At 38.7% G+C, this 15,844-nt stretch overlaps 2 protein-coding genes across 3 annotated transcripts in view; both read left to right on the forward strand.

Annotated features, from left to right (window-relative positions):
- On the forward strand, positions 1–9,716 carry fam161a (FAM161 centrosomal protein A). The gene is made up of 7 exons (XM_048196066.1): positions 1–286; positions 2,052–2,314; positions 3,925–5,172; positions 6,689–6,856; positions 7,171–7,270; positions 7,515–7,672; positions 8,004–9,716. The coding sequence occupies exons 1-7, from the start codon at positions 128–130 to the stop codon at positions 8,302–8,304; spliced, it is 2,397 nt and encodes a 798-aa protein (XP_048052023.1). The 5' UTR covers positions 1–127; the 3' UTR covers positions 8,305–9,716.
- The window catches only part of xpo1a (exportin 1 (CRM1 homolog, yeast) a), a 22,294-nt gene continuing 15,982 nt past the window's right edge, over positions 9,533–15,844 (forward strand). The window contains exons 1-10 of one of the 2 annotated variants that reach the window (XM_048196064.1): positions 9,533–10,094; positions 10,945–11,074; positions 11,480–11,581; positions 13,810–13,882; positions 14,211–14,272; positions 14,599–14,643; positions 14,723–14,904; positions 14,997–15,045; positions 15,155–15,274; positions 15,618–15,746. In XM_048196064.1, the coding sequence (XP_048052021.1) occupies positions 10,949–11,074; positions 11,480–11,581; positions 13,810–13,882; positions 14,211–14,272; positions 14,599–14,643; positions 14,723–14,904; positions 14,997–15,045; positions 15,155–15,274; positions 15,618–15,746 (888 nt within the window). In that variant the 5' untranslated portion in view covers positions 9,533–10,094; positions 10,945–10,948. Of the gene's footprint in view, positions 10,095–10,306; positions 10,558–10,944; positions 11,075–11,479; positions 11,582–13,809; positions 13,883–14,210; positions 14,273–14,598; positions 14,644–14,722; positions 14,905–14,996; positions 15,046–15,154; positions 15,275–15,617; positions 15,747–15,844 lie in introns of those variants that run through there. The other variant, XM_048196065.1, reaches the window with a different exon arrangement.

Below are 15,844 nucleotides of genomic sequence, written 5' to 3' on the forward strand. Positions count from 1 at the left end.
CGTCAGCGCGGCTTCCCGACGCTACTACGCCGTCGTCAAGGAGACGCGCACCTGTTACAGTCAGAGAGAAGCAGTGAGTCTTTAATTCATTCATGTTGAATATACTAGTCTTGAAAGAGAGACCGATATGAAGAAGTCTCACCGCACTAATGTCCTGGTGACGTCCTGTCTGAAGACGCCGGTGGACCCGCACACTAAAGTCCCGTTAGCTCAATATGAGAGGGAGCGATCACTGCCGCGCGCGCCCGGTCCCGCGCTCACGGACAACAGGCGCTGTGAGAAAGAGGTGACTACAAGCTGTTAAACTACGTTTATTATCGATTAAAGTATGAAAAGAAGGTTTTTAATGTGCACTTTTTGCATAACGTGTATTAGCGATGTTTCACAACGCGAAACACAGCTAAGGTTTCCAGTCAATCAGTAGCCTATTAACGTTAGGCGTTTAAACATGGTTACTTAATGTTGAAAATAATCATTGTGTAATAGACTAGGGGTGGTTAAACATCTCACTAATGATGAAGAAGAAAAATTAACCTTTAGTTATATCTGTTAATGTCTGACATGATGTTCTTGAGGTGCCTGTTAGCTTAATTTCGAAGTATTAAGTAGGAAAAATCAATACTTCTGTAGTTGTGGTTATGATTGTTTACTTATAGGTATTCTAAATATAGCTAAATGAACCTCAAAGGTTAAAATTATTCATAACTAAATGTTTTATTAATATTTATTTGCAATACATGTGCATACATGTCCACATTTAGCTACATAAACGTGTGTGATATGCTGTTTCTTATCGAGTACGTGAGGAACCGTGAGACAATATAATGTATGAATGAAGAACAATCTGCCATCTGGCCCTAAAGCTGACAGACCTGCAGATTAACAGCTTACACACAAACACACACACACACACACACACACACACAGAGGGAGAGTCATCTCATGTTACACACACAGCTACTGATCAGACAAGAATCACAAAAAAGAGTCTGACATATCAAAACCTGATCAAAACACTGGCTCTCAACCAACACTCCTTGATTTCACTGCATATCACTTACATTACACTTTTTTTTGTCAGTCAAAGGATAATGAAGAATTTTAATGATTAAGAATTGGCCTGATATACTTGCATTTACTCTATGGGCAAGGAATAGTACCAAAAAGTATTTTTTGCACATATTATCAAAGTAATAGTTATGCATTGATATTTATTTTTAACCTACAATATGGACTTAAACGGTTAGTTCACCCAAAAATGAAAATAATGTCATTAATTACTCACCCTCATGCCGTTCCACACCTGTAAGACCTTCGTTCATCTTTGGAACACAAATTGAGATATTTTTGTTGGCTCCGTGAGGCCTGCATAGCCAGCAATGACATTTCCTCTCTCAAGATCCATTAATGTACTAAAAACATATTTAAATCAGTTCATGTGAGTACAGTGGTTCAATATTAATATTATAAAGCGACGAGGATATTTTTGGTGCGCCAAAAAAAACAAAATAACGACTTATATAGTGATGGCCGATTTCAAAACACTGCTTCAGAAAGCTTCGGAGCATAATGAATCAGTGTATCGAATCATGATTCGGATCGTGTGTCAAACAGCTGAAATCATGTGACTTTGGCGCTCCGAACTGCAGATTTGACACACTGATTCATTATGCTCCGATGCTTCCTGAAGCAGTGTTTTGAAATCGGCCATCACTAAATAAGTCGTTATTTTGTTTTGTTTTTTGGCACACCAAAAATATTCTCGTCGCTTTATAATATTAACATTGAACCACTGTACTCACATGAACTGATTTAAATATGTTTTTAGTACATTAATGGATCTTGAGAGAGGAAATGTCATTGCTCCCTATGCAGGCCTCACGGAGCCAACAAAAATATCTCAATTTGTGTTCCGAAGATTAATGAAGGTCTTACGGGTGTGGAACAGCATGAGGGTGAGTAATAAATGACAGAATTTTCATTTTTGGGTGAACTAACCCTTTAAGTAATCTAAGCAAATCAGCCTGTTGTCTTTGTGTGTATCTTAATAGATGGAGTATGACTCTGGACCCGAGCTGGCGGCTGATGACCCTCCTGCTAAAGACAGCAGTGCTCTGCTGATCAAAGACTACAGGGTAACGGGCGATCACATCGACCTCAGGGAGTTCTACTTCTCAAACCAGGAGTACTACCGCAAACTAGAGCAGCTGAAGACGGCTCATCTCCAAACCATGGCTGAACTCGAACTCATGTATCGCAAGAAACTGGACCTCAAAGGGGTGAGCGCTGCGGACAACACTGATCGGATCAATCTGTGAGTTTATACATACTCTTTTTTTTCATAAATGCATTTGTAGTTAAAAACTGAAATTATTTTGGGTAGGCCTACATAAACTACCATTCAATAGTTTGCAGACGAAGATTTTTTTGTCTTTGGAAGCTTGTTTCTGCCACGGAATAAAACAATTCAAAGATAATTGTGACTTTTTATCTCACAGTTCTGACTTTTTTCTCAGAATTGCGATTTATATCACACAGTTCTGACTTAATAACTCGCAATTGCATTATAAAGTCAGAATTGCATGATATAAAGAATTGCGAGATATAAATTTTCAACTGCAAGAAAAAAGTCAGAATTGCTCTAAGTCAGAAAAACTCGCAATTCTGACTTATTTCTCGCAATTGCAAATTTATATCTTGCAATTGAGACTTTATATCATGATATTTCCAGAAAAAAGTCAGAATTGCGAGTTTATATTTTGCAATTCTGACTTTATAACTCACAATTGTGACTTTTTTCTCAGAATTGCAAATTTATATCTCACAATTCTGACTTTATAACTCGCAATTGCATGTTATAAAGTCAGAATTGCAAGAAAAAAGTTCTTATTGCGAGACATAAATTTGCAATTGTGAGGAATAAGTCAGAATTTCGAGTTTTTCTGACATAGAGCAATTCTGACTTTTTTCTCGCAATTGCGAATTTATATCACACAATTACAACTTTATATCATGCAATTCTGAAAAAAGTCAGAATTGTGAGATATAAATGATATAAACTCGCAATTCTGAGAAAAAAGTCTTTATAACTCGCAATTGCAAGTTTACATCTTGCAATTCTGACTTTATAACTCACAATACTGACTTTATCTCGCAATTCTTACTTAATATCGCGCAATTCTGACTTTATATCACGCAATTCTGACTTTATAACTCACAATACTGACTTTATCTCGCAATTCTTACTTAATATCTCGCAATTCTGACTTTATATCACGCAACTCTGACTTTATAACTCACAATACTGACTTTATCTCGCAATTCTGACTTTATATCATGCAATTCTGAGTTTATAACTCACAATTGCAACTTTATATCTCGCAATTCTGACTTTATAATGCACAATTGAGTATATATCACAATTCTGACTATAACTCGCAATTCTAAGAAAAAAGTCAGAATTGTGAGAGAAAAAGTTGCAATTACCTTTTTATTTTTTATTCAGTGGCGGAAACAAGCTTCCACACTCTTTTGCTCACCAATACCGATTAAAAAAACAAACAGTAAAAACAGTAATTATTGTAAAATGCTATTACAATTTAAAATTTGATTTCAATTTGATTGTCACATGATCCTTCAGAAATCTTTCTAATATGATGATTTGCTGCTCAAGAAACATTTCTGATTATTATCAATGTACAATTATCAAATAGAAACTTTTGTAACATCATAAATGTTTTTATTTTAATTTTTAATCAATTTAATGCATTCGTGCTGAATAAAAGTATTACTTTCTTTTTAAAAAATCTTACTCACTCCAAACTTTTGAACAGTAATGTATAACGCATAACAATCCTTCAGCTTATTAACTTGGAATGGAAATGAAAAGTTTAATAAAATAATTTGTTTGTGCTAAATATACAGTTCCCCAGTGACAACCGGCAGTCTGAAAAAAGCCCAGTCTGCTCTAGAGCTGCGGAGGATTTCAGACCTGTCTGACATGTCTGATGAAGAGTGCGTTGCTGAAAACGGCCAAGGAGACGGCAACACAGAGAAAGGCCTTCTTATCTCGCCCAAAGAGCGCATTAAGAACATGTGGCATGACTTCAGTGTCAAAAAGCTTTCTCCGCCTCAATGGCAGCCGTTTTCATCCTCTCTGCAGAGCCTGCCTGACTGCCAGACTGACTGCAAACCCAAAAGTAGGATTAGGGGTCAACATCGAAAAAAGCGCAAGCAAAACGGAGACGATGGTTGGCATCCGAGAGTGACCGTCCCCAAGCCTTTCCAGATGACGCTCCGTGAGGTGGAACTGCGCAAGAAGGGCGTCAAATCACGCTCTGAGATCGAACGAGAGAACGAGGATCTCCGGCGCCAGCTGGAAGAGCTTACCGAGTGCCAGAGGAAGTTTCGTGCGAGTCCGTTGCCTGCGCATGTGCGTCTCCCGCTGTACGAGGAACTGCAGGAGCGTGACGAGGAACGCCGGCGTTTCCATCGGGAGCAGCAACGTCTACACACCTCGCAGAGACCCTTCAGCTTCCTGGAGCGCGAACGCCTGAAGAAAGAGCAGAAGGAGGCCAAGCTCCGCGAGCAAATGCTCATGCAGCACAAAGAGGAAGAGGAGAGGAGGAAATGCCCGTTCAAGGCCAAACCCGTCCCGCGGGCGGTGAAGGAAGCCGCGTTGGGTGAGCAGCAGAAAGAGGAGGAGCTCTACAGGGCGATAAAGATGCAGATGCGGGCGAGAGAACTGCTTCAAAACGCATCCATGCCTCCTAGCATGCTTGCACGGCATCTCAGCGAGAAACAGACGCAGAAGCCCGCCCACGACGACGAGCAGCTCCACAGACCCAAAATCAACACTGAAGTTCCAGACTTCGACGCCAGCTACAGGAGGTTTCGTAAGCAGCTGGCGAAGAGCAGAGAAGTGCGGCCCGTGACGGCGTGCGAACCCTTCCAGCTGCGCACAGCTGACATCGCCTCGCACAAAGAACGCATCATGGCAGAAATCGAAGCAGAGATACAGAGCCCAAAACTGTCACGCTGGCCGTTTGTGAGCCCACGCACCCTCTCGCCCAGGACGCCCTCGTCATCCCTTTGCTCCTCGCTGTCTGGAAGCCAGGAATGCTTGCCCGCTAAGATCACTGATGCGGCCAAGAAACGGCAAGAAGCTGTGAGGTAACTGTGATGCCCAACCCTGCTTTAAACCCTCATCCTGCTAGAACTTTCCAAGTGAAATCCTGTGGGAATTCCAGAGCAGGAATGTAACTTTCCCTGCCAGTGTGTCTCCCTTTAATAACTCCATGAACAGTAAAAGACTTTACTGGGAACCCTGAGTTGTAGATGCCCCTGAATCCTCTCGCTGTTTTCAAGTTCTCCTGAGAGGTTCAATAGGATTTCAAGATCATTTGTTCAAAAGTGTAGAAATCAGACTTTTTAAAAATCCCTATTGGAAAAATGAATGGGAAAAATACTTCTGGATCCAAGGCTGCTGAAAAAATGGGCGGGCACTCTTGCATATGGCAAACAATAGTAAGACATGCTTTGAATGCTTTTCTGATTTCAGCCAAAATGAAGAGCAAATGATATGATGGAAAATGCTATGGAAGCTTGTTTCCGCCACTGAATAAAAAATGTATAAATGCGAGTATAAATGCAATCAGTTTTAACTTCAATTATAGAGTTATAATGTCAGAAATGCGAGATATAAACTCACAATTGCAAGTTATAGTGTCAGAATTGCTGACTTTAAATTGTTGATGAAGAATTGCACTAAAGCTTGCAAGAAAGTACTACTTATTTAACTAGATTATGAATTCATGGGCTTGAATGACAAAACTATGTTCTCTTATTGCCTCTGCATTTTATGGAAGCTTGTTTCCGCCACTAAATAAAAAATAAAAAAGGTAATTATGAATTTTTTATCTCACAATTCTGACTTTTTTTCTCAAAAGTGCGAGTTTGCATTTCGCAATTCTGACCTTTTTCTCTTTCATTTTGTTTATATCTCGCAATTCTTGCAACTTGACTTCATAACGCAGTTGTGAGAAAAAAAGTCTTATAAAAGTTTATATCTCGCAATTGTGAGCTTATAACTCACAATTCTGACTTTTTTTCTTGAGATTGTGAGTTTATATCTCGCAATTCTGACATTATAACTCGCAATTGTGAGAAAAAAAAGTCAGAATTGTGAGAAAAAAAATTGCAATTACCTTTTTTATTTTTTATTTAGTGACGGAAACAAGCTTTCATAAAATGCAGAGGCAATAAGAGAACATAGTTTTGTCATTCAAGCCCATAAATTCATAATCCAGGTAATTTCTTGCCAGCTTCAGAGCAATTTTTCATCAACGTCACATAAAATGTGTATGAACTAATCTGTAAATTGAATATTTACAAAGAAAAACATTTTGTGTCTAATTTTGTTTAATTATATCCAATATCAGTTTGCTCTGCAACACTTTAATTGGCACCCCCAACTTGTTTGGCACTCAAAGAGTTTCCCACTATAAATTATATACTAGAAATGAATTAACATTATTGTGGCACGGATGTGTGTGCATGTTAAAAAATGACTTGAAGGCAGCATTTTGCCCAAACCCTGTCCCTGCTGTCTTACCGTAGCGCCGTCCCATTAGTGGAGAGTCCCTCCTCCAAAAGTTCAGTTCTGACCGCTCTTTAATCCTATGAGTAGAAAAGTTCTCGAGCAGAGAAAGCAGGCCAAAGAAGAGGAGGAGAAATGGAAGGAGAAGCAAAAACAGAGTGAGAAGAGACTACAAAAAGTGATCACAAAGCGAGCCCAGGCAAACGACCCACACGTGGCCCTGGCTCAGACCTGCCAGTCCAAACTAAAAGAGTTCAGGTAAACACACATTTCAGGGGTAAAGAAGTAAGGGAAGGGTCAATGGTGTAATTATAGCTGTAAATACTTATTTCTTAAATACAAGTACAATGTAAAAATATGTATGTACACAATAAGTGCATTGTATCACATGATTAAGTACATTAAAAACACTGAATATAAGGTGGGACCCTATAATTACATCAATAAATGAGATTTTGCATTTTATGCATTTATACACCCATACTTGACCACTGTTCTGAGCCACTTTTCCCCCTGCATATGATGTAAATTTATTTGTATAAATGCTTTTATACATGTGCACATGGGAACAGGAAACAAGATCTCCAGAGACAGAGAGAGTTCCAAGAAGAGATGAGAGAAATCCAGGAAAGAGTGAAGGGAAGACCTTTACTACTGGAGCAGGTAGCACAGGTGAGCTCTGTTTATTTTATTTATGGTTTTATTTTATTATTTTATTTTATTTTATTTTATTTTATTTTTATTTATGGTTTTATTATTTTATTTTATGTTTAATTTACATTTTACTTTATTTTTACTAAAAAGTTTTGGACATTTTTTGTGCAGCTGTATAGAGCTCTATAGAGAGGACAAGCATCTCAAAGATATCTACGAATGATGTTAAGGAAAATGATAATCCAAAGCTCTCTCTCCTCAGATGAATGCTAAGAGAGCAGCAGAAAAGCTCTATTCTGCCACTTTGCATGGGTGTGGCCTGAGTGAGTCCTTCATCAGCAGTAAAGCTCCTAAAGCCTTGAAACACAGACAGACTCCAAGCCCCGCCCACTCTGACAGTCAGACTCCACCCACATACAGGTATGACTGATTAGCAAAAGAGCCGGCAGGTCAATATGGGGGTTCTGCAAAACAAACTTCTGTATTCTCTAAAACAGGTTGCATCACTTCCAGTTCAGGTCTGTGCTTCGTTAAATATAGAGCCGTTTTACTCAAGATAACCGATGTCCATCACATATGCAGATTGATATCCGATTACCTTAAAAGTCCATAGATATCTCCATCAGTTCGTACTTCCTTTAACACTTTCTCCGACAAGCGTATGCAATGAGACCTGTTTTCCTGATTGTTCGTGTGAAGTTCGGCATAAAGCCTATGAGTCTCTGAATGGTTTTCATCCATTTTTCCATAGGAAAAGCAGAAATGAAGATCATGAGGAACTTCCAAACTTGCTGGATTCTCTTCTCGATGACTATCCAGATGACTATGAAGAGTATGACCATGACTTGGAGGCAGAACACATGGACAGAGATGAGGATGAGAAACACATTGTAGATCATGAAAGTGATGAGGAAAAGGGCAATGATGAAGGACACTCACACGAGGGGGGTTTGGATGATGATGATGAACAGGATGACCATTATAAGGACGATGACAATGAAAGTAATAAGAGTCACCATAGCAACAGGAGCAGAACAGGTAGTGTTAATTAGTTAATTCAAAAAGAAAAAATGATAAGATTAGAAAAGTGATGAGAAACAGAAAAGCCTCTAGTGGAGAAGACCGGTATTATATTGTCATTAGCTTTATTCTGGGTATTTTATGTTTTAAACTGAACAAACATCAATAGCAAATTGTTGTTGGATCGACGTGTAATAGAGTGAACCTTAAAAAACTTGTCCGGGTCACATTTAACCTTGAAATAAAAAAAATTATTAAAAAATATGGAAAATTAAAATGTATAAATTAAGCCTATTTTAGGACCATAAAGATATTTTGCATATAAATAAATGTAATTTTTTTTTTTTTATTAAAAATTAATAAAATTATTTAAATGAGGTACTTATACATCATGGGAGTCTTTAAGTAACTTAAATATATATTTTTTGCAATTGTTAAAATAATAATAATAATAAAACAGTACTGAGAATTAGAAAAAAAAGAAAAACAAAAGAAAAACCTTTAATATATGCACTACAGTAATGGGAATGTACTGAATTATCTTGAATATAATGCTGCAGTGCAACATATCTTAATAATGCACTTAATATTCTTAATATTCAAAATATAATTTCTTATTTTTTCTATTTATATGGGGCAGAATATGACCTGGACATGTTTGCAAGCCATTCACTCAATAAACAGTAATACATTTAGTATGTGTAAATATAAATGTCTAGTCATTTATATTTTAAAAACAAAAGGCCAAAAACACTTTTATTATTTAATATGTTACAAATTAAATGAATGTGTTTGTATATCTGGGCTTATTAATGAAACTTAACATGTGAAAATAAACTTTATTACAATTTTAATATTTATCTGCGTGTTTGTTTACTTCTTAAACATAACTACGAGCATATAAAACATTTCAAACACGAGCCACAGCCTAAAAAAACACAGCATGGTCAGTTACTGTTTGTACATCACAGGCAACATCTCAGTAATTTTCCATGCTCCACGCGGTCCAGCCCACCTCACGCTCACGCTCACGCTGTGATGCAAAACCCGCCTCGTACATGAGACCAAGGGCAAAAGACGGGCTGGGAGGGGTCCATCCTGATGGACAGCACCTCCACCCAATCAAATGGAAGCAAGGTGTCAGCGCCACACTAGCTCCAACCAATCAGCCGCAGCGGAGGGCGTGTCCGCAGTCCGAATTTTACGCGGCGCTACGGGCTGAAAACTAAACCGAGATGGAATATGCCAGTCTGAACCGGTTTCAACCGGTCTTGCGTGTGATGCATAAGACTGGAGAGGAGCTGGGTCACAGTCTCTCGCAGATATTTGATTTAAAACAACGTTTTTTCTGCAATAGACAAAAGAATAAACTAACGATTGATTGATGTTGTTGTTATAAAACGGACTGAGTTGTTAAAGCGAGCTGCAAACCGTCATACAGACAGACAGATGAACTAACACGAGCTGCTGACTGAAAGAGGACACGGACTTAATTACTGAAGACTAAAATTCAAAATAACACCGAAATTGTGTGTTTTGGGGTGTTTCACGTATCGTTTGCTTTGCAGTGTAGTGTGTATGGCTATACTAGTTAGCATTTAAAGTGAACTTGCTAGATACTCAAATTGCCTTTTGAATAGTTTTACACACGCCATCGTGTAAAATGAGATAAATCAGACAGACCTTTCATTTTTTTACTTGACGTCTTGATCTTGTTTTGACGCGACGCCTATTTCCAGGACACTAAACCTGGTTTGCTGATTCCCAAACCACGTTAGCATTGTTTTTTTTTCAGCGAAAAGAGGAGTTTTGTTTAAAACAGGTAAGTCAAAGGTGTTTGGTCAGATGGTTGTGTGTTATAAATATTAACGACTGAGATAAGCGAGTTGAATGAAGTGCTGGTTTGCTGACATTGCTGATGCGAAACAGAAACAAAAACGCGTTTTGTTCCTCGTCGCTGCCCGTAACTGCAGACTCTCAGCTAGAATGCATGTGGGCTGCTTTATAAAAAGTTTAACGAGTGTATATAAAGATCTGCTGACACAAATTGTTCACTTTTTTGTGTTTTTATAGCTCCACACACAGTTAATATGTTGATCTGCTATGTTAGTAGTGTTTAACTAACATCAGTGATCTCAGCCAAATCGCACTCAGGGTCATTATAGGTTGTAATTCAATGTAAATGCAGTGTTTTGTGGATAAAAGTGCACCCACGTGGTGTGATCCACTGGTTTAGTGTTTAACTATTAATATCAGATATCCCTCTGGTTAAACAACTAGTTGAGGTAATAGTATTAGTCATCTGTACCATTGTATCAGTGTTAATTTAGTGTCTTATACTATTTTAGTTATTAATATTTTGAATTTGATTTAATTTTTTTGTTTTTATTAGATATTTTTAAAATGTGTTTCTAGTTTTTGTTCATAATTGAAGTAGTACGAAAATGAGAAACATGGCATTGACGACTGAAATAAACTAAGCTCAAATTTTTTAATATCTTTTTTCAATTAATTAGTCAATTTCAGTCAGTTAAAGCTAAAACTACTAAAAAACCTTTTTAAATAATTGAAATGAACAACTTGATAATGTTATGAGGAGTCAAAGAAGTGTCAGTATTGATATTTGATAACTAAAAGATGTTGTCCGTCTTGTTCCCTTGTCTCTCCTGCAGCTCTATGCCGGCAGACATGACCATGTTGGCGGATCACACAGCACGACAGTTGCTGGACTTCAGTCAGAAGCTAGACATCAACCTGCTGGATAATGTGGTCAACTCCATGTATTATGATGTGGGATCTCAGGTATGAGTCTGTTTGCAAAATCCAAGACAATTCTGAAGTTTTGAAACGCATTCAGAGTTTGGTGCAGTACAGACTTCGGTAAAGTTGGTTTTATATTCGCACATTCGGACTTGTGATAAATTCAGACTTTCCAATAAATGTGCAATAAAATAATGTTTGCGAATTTTAAGCAGCGGCATGATATTGACAACCAACGATTGTCAACTTACAACATTTTTCACAGTCGATCAAAATAGGCAAGTATTGTTTTAATGGCATATTTACTTGTGAATGTCCACTGAATGCCCAATGTAGTGTGATTAACAAGGCTATTGAATACGGATGTCCAAATGTGCGAATATAAAACCGACTTTACCCAAGTGCAGTACAGTACATCAAAAATGGTTTTTGTTATGGTTATTTTAGCAAAGACTTGCACAAGAAGTTCTCACCAACCTGAAGGACCACCCAGATGCCTGGACCAGAGTGGACACCATACTGGAGTTCTCGCAGAACATGAAGACAAAAGTATGTCAACGTTAATGGGTTTCTACATTTTGCCAAGCAAATATTTGTTCTTTGAGTCCTGCTTCTGAATGTAACCTTAGGCTGTTTTCACACTGGCAATTTTGGTGCACACCCAGGTTCGATTGACTTCAAAATTTAGTTTGTTTGGATGAGGTGAACTCTGTTTTCCGAACTTGGGTGGTCTGGGGTACGGTTCATTTGAACTCCGGTACGGTTCGCTGCTCATATGAATGCAATCGTACTAAATCGCGGATGTGAACAGCTATCGCTTCGTACTGTGCCCGGGCGCGGTTCGGTTAACTGTCCCTGGCCCGCTCGGAAGAGGTCGAGTATATTTAGGCTTATAACGGGTCTGGTTCTCACCTTATTGATGAACGGGAATTCCCAAACAAATTCAAATTCCTCCATCAACGTCAGCTGCCTCCGTAATAATCCTCTGAAACGTGCAGCACAATCAAGTGAAAATCAATGCGCAGCATAAACGATAAATGTATTAGGCAGTCTATTAGTGAAAGCTCTTTTTGTCTGTGCCAATAGCCTAGTGGTTAGTGCACTGACATATGGCACGAATGCGTTCACGGTGACCCAAGTTTGATTCCCGTCTCAAGGTCCTTCGCCGATCCTGCCCCCTTCTCTCTGCCCAGTGCTTTCCTGTCTGCTTTCTACTGTCCTTTCTGAATAAAGGCCCATAAATATAACTTAAAAAAAAGCTTTTTTCTTCCTGTTTGCTTCCAAAAAAAAAAGTTGCATCGTAAATGACGTAAGCGTGCGCCAACCTGGAACGTTAAAGGTCCCGTTCTTCGTGATCCCATGTTTCAAACTTTAGTTAGTGTGTAATGTTGTTGTTAGAGTATAAATAAAATCTGTAAAATTTTAAAGCTCAAAGTTCAATGCCAAGCGAGATATTTTATTTAACAGAAGTTGCCTACATCGAACGGCCAGTTTGGACTACATCCCTCTACTTCCTTCTTTAATGACGTCACTAAAACAGTTTTTTGACTAACCTCCGCCCACAGGAATACACAAGAGTTGCGTTTGTAGAGTGTGTTTGTCGCCATGTCGTCGAAACGCTGTTATTTTCATCCCGCAGTCCAATCACCGGGTCTGATTCCGGCTCAAATTGATAGGGTAAAATTAAAGACATGTTTACAATAACACTGAGCGCGTGCATCTCCACGTTATGGTAAGAGGTGTGACCTTTCCGGGCACGGTGCGCTCAGAGCTGTCGAATCACAACACAGGAACCGCTGGCACAATCAGAACTCGTTACGTGTTTCTGAAGGAGGGACTTCATAGAACAAGGAAGTCATCAGCCCGTTTTTATGACAGTGGAAACAGCGGTATACAGATAAGTAAATTATGTGAAAAATACTGTGTTTTTTTTTACACGCGAAACATGAACACATGTTATATTGCACACTATAAACACAATCAAAGCTTCAAAAAAACACGAAAAATGGGACCTTTAAGTGCAAAGTGAGTGCAGGTCAGCGGGGGAATGGGGAGGGGGGACAATAGTCCCAGGGAACGGTACAACACAACTGTGCCTTGTGAGTACACCCTAAGTTATACTAGCAAGCTATTCCACAATCTAGGCCCCACCATCGAGAAGGTTCTGTCTCCTTTGCGTTTTAATCTTTTACAAGGGACTGTAAGTAAGTTTAGGTCAGCAGAACTTAAACTTCTGGTAGTGTAGGGTAATTAGACAGGTAATTAGGAGCAAGGTTATGTAAGAATTTGTACACAAAGAGGAGAATTTTAAAGTCAATCCTAAATGGGACTGGAAGCCAATGAAGAGCACGCAGAACAGGGGTTGCATAAGAGAAATTTGGCCACAACATTTTGAACCAGTTGAAGACGAACGACCTGGGACTTTGAGATGCCCCGCAATACAAAGAATTGCAATAATCCAAACGAAAGGTTATAAAAAGCTGTCATGAGATTTTTCAGACAGAAGGTGTTTAATTTTAGGTAATGCATTGAAAACAAAACCAAAAGTTCAAAAACCAGAATATAAAAGTGAGGTGAGCAACGTTATGCATTTTGCAACCTTTACCAAGCAACAGGGTAAACGGCTGCTGCTTTGATGATTTAAACACACCGCGGTTCGGACCCAATGTGAACAAATTCCAGCGGGAGCAATCGAAGCAAGTGTGAAAGCACCTTAGTCATTTTTTTTCCAGCCACTTCAAACTGATGTTTATTCTTTTTTTCTATTTGTATTGCAGTACTACGCTCTTCAGATACTGGAGACGGTGATCAAAACACGCTGGAAGATTCTTCCACGAAACCAATGTGAAGGTGAGGGACTGTATGACTGAGTCTCTATGGCAGGAGTTCTCAACTCTGGTCCTCGAGATCATGCAGAGTTTTGCTCCAACCCTAATCAAACAACTGAACAAGCTAATCAAGCTCTTCATGATTACTAGAAAGCTACAGGCAGGTGAATTTGAAGCTTAGTTGGAGCTAAATTCTGTGGGAAATTGGACCTCGAGGGTCAGAGTTGAGAACCTCTGCTCTATGGAGAATCTACTACACGTCTCCACATTATGTAACCATACTGTAATATGAAAACTTAATGATCCCTTTAAGAAATGCACACAAAACTGACAGCTCTGTCTGTTGACAGGAATAAAGAAGTATGTTGTCGGGCTGATTATCAAGACTTCCTCTGATGCCAACAGCGTAGAGGTAATAAAAATGCTTCATATGTTTAATTATCTTCTACCAATTGCACCAGTGTAATTTTAGCATAATGTACTATTATAGTTTTATTAATATTTTAAATTAGTTTTTATGTTTATATTTCCCATTTTCATTTTATCAAAGGTTTTGTTGTTTCTCATTTTTATTAGTTTATTATTAGATTTAGTAAGTAGTACTTCAACTAAACGAAAATGAGAAATGTTCAAATATAAAACGGCTTTAAAACTTATAATAAACAAATTAGTTTCGGCTCACTATAAACACCCTGATTTGTACTGAATGTATCTGTTCTTGTGTTTTTGCTCTTACAGAAGGAGGGGGTTTACATTGCAAAGCTCAACATGATCCTGGTGCAGGTGAGCATCATTTCAGATTTTTTTTTTAGTCATGATTTTGTGACGGTGTATGGCTCACTGTGTTCCTGTTTGTGTATAGATCCTGAAACAGGAGTGGCCGAAGCACTGGCCCACGTTCATCAGTGACATTGTGGGAGCGAGTCGCACCAGTGAGAGTCTGTGTCAGAACAACATGATCATCCTGAAGCTCCTCAGTGAGGAGGTGTTTGACTTCTCCAGCGGTCAGATGACTCAGGTCAAAGCCAAACACCTGAAGGACAGGTACACATGTAACAGTTACAGACTGTAATGGGTGTAGTTGGGAAAATAATTGCAGTAATGTTTACTCAACCTCTCTCTTTGACCTCTTGCAGTATGTGCAACGAATTTTCCCAAATATTCCAGCTCTGCCAGTTCGTCATGGTATGTGAGAAGCAGATTATCACAGTAGTAACTGTCATTGTTTTGATAATTATGTTCAGTATTCTCTGGCCTGTCATTTTTAACTTGGGTGTAATGCTGTTTTCTTCAGGAAAATTCCCAGAATGCCCCTCTGGTCCATGCCACATTGGAGACCCTCCTTCGTTTTCTGAACTGGATTCCTCTGGGCTACATATTTGAGACCAAACTCATCAGCACGCTGGTGTACAAGGTAACAAGACTTAGCGTTTCTTATGTGATAGCTAAATAAATAAGCAATAAATATGAAATCTACAGAATTTGCTGTTAAAATTGTAATTATTTGATGAATTATAATCTGTGAAATGCTCATGTATTTGTATACAAACTATATGTCACTCCTCTCACAAAGGCGCACTGTCATTGGTTCAGCTTGCCAGTGCGTAAGAAAGAGAGGGAAATGATTGGAGCGCTGGCTGTTCTCATGGACTCTCTGCTTAAGGCTTTGTGTCCGAGCTGGTGCTCCTACATTTATTGTCTTTCACTTAATTTGTGTTCCATAAAGTATAACATTTGTGTTCCGACTAATTCCACAGTTTCTGAATGTTCCGATGTTCCGGAACGTCACGCTGAAGTGTCTGACAGAGATCGCAGGTGTCAGTGTCAGTCAGTACGAGGAGCAGTTTGTCAACCTGTTCACTCTCACCATGATGCAGCTCAAACAGGTACTCACATTTTACTACTGTTGTTAAAAAGTTCAGGGTCAGGCAGATATTTTTTTTTTTTTTAATGCTTTTATTTAGCAAGGATGCATTAAATTGAT

This window comes from Megalobrama amblycephala, linkage group LG7 (genome assembly GCF_018812025.1).
Source record: "Megalobrama amblycephala isolate DHTTF-2021 linkage group LG7, ASM1881202v1, whole genome shotgun sequence".
Lineage (NCBI taxonomy): Eukaryota > Metazoa > Chordata > Actinopteri > Cypriniformes > Xenocyprididae > Megalobrama > Megalobrama amblycephala.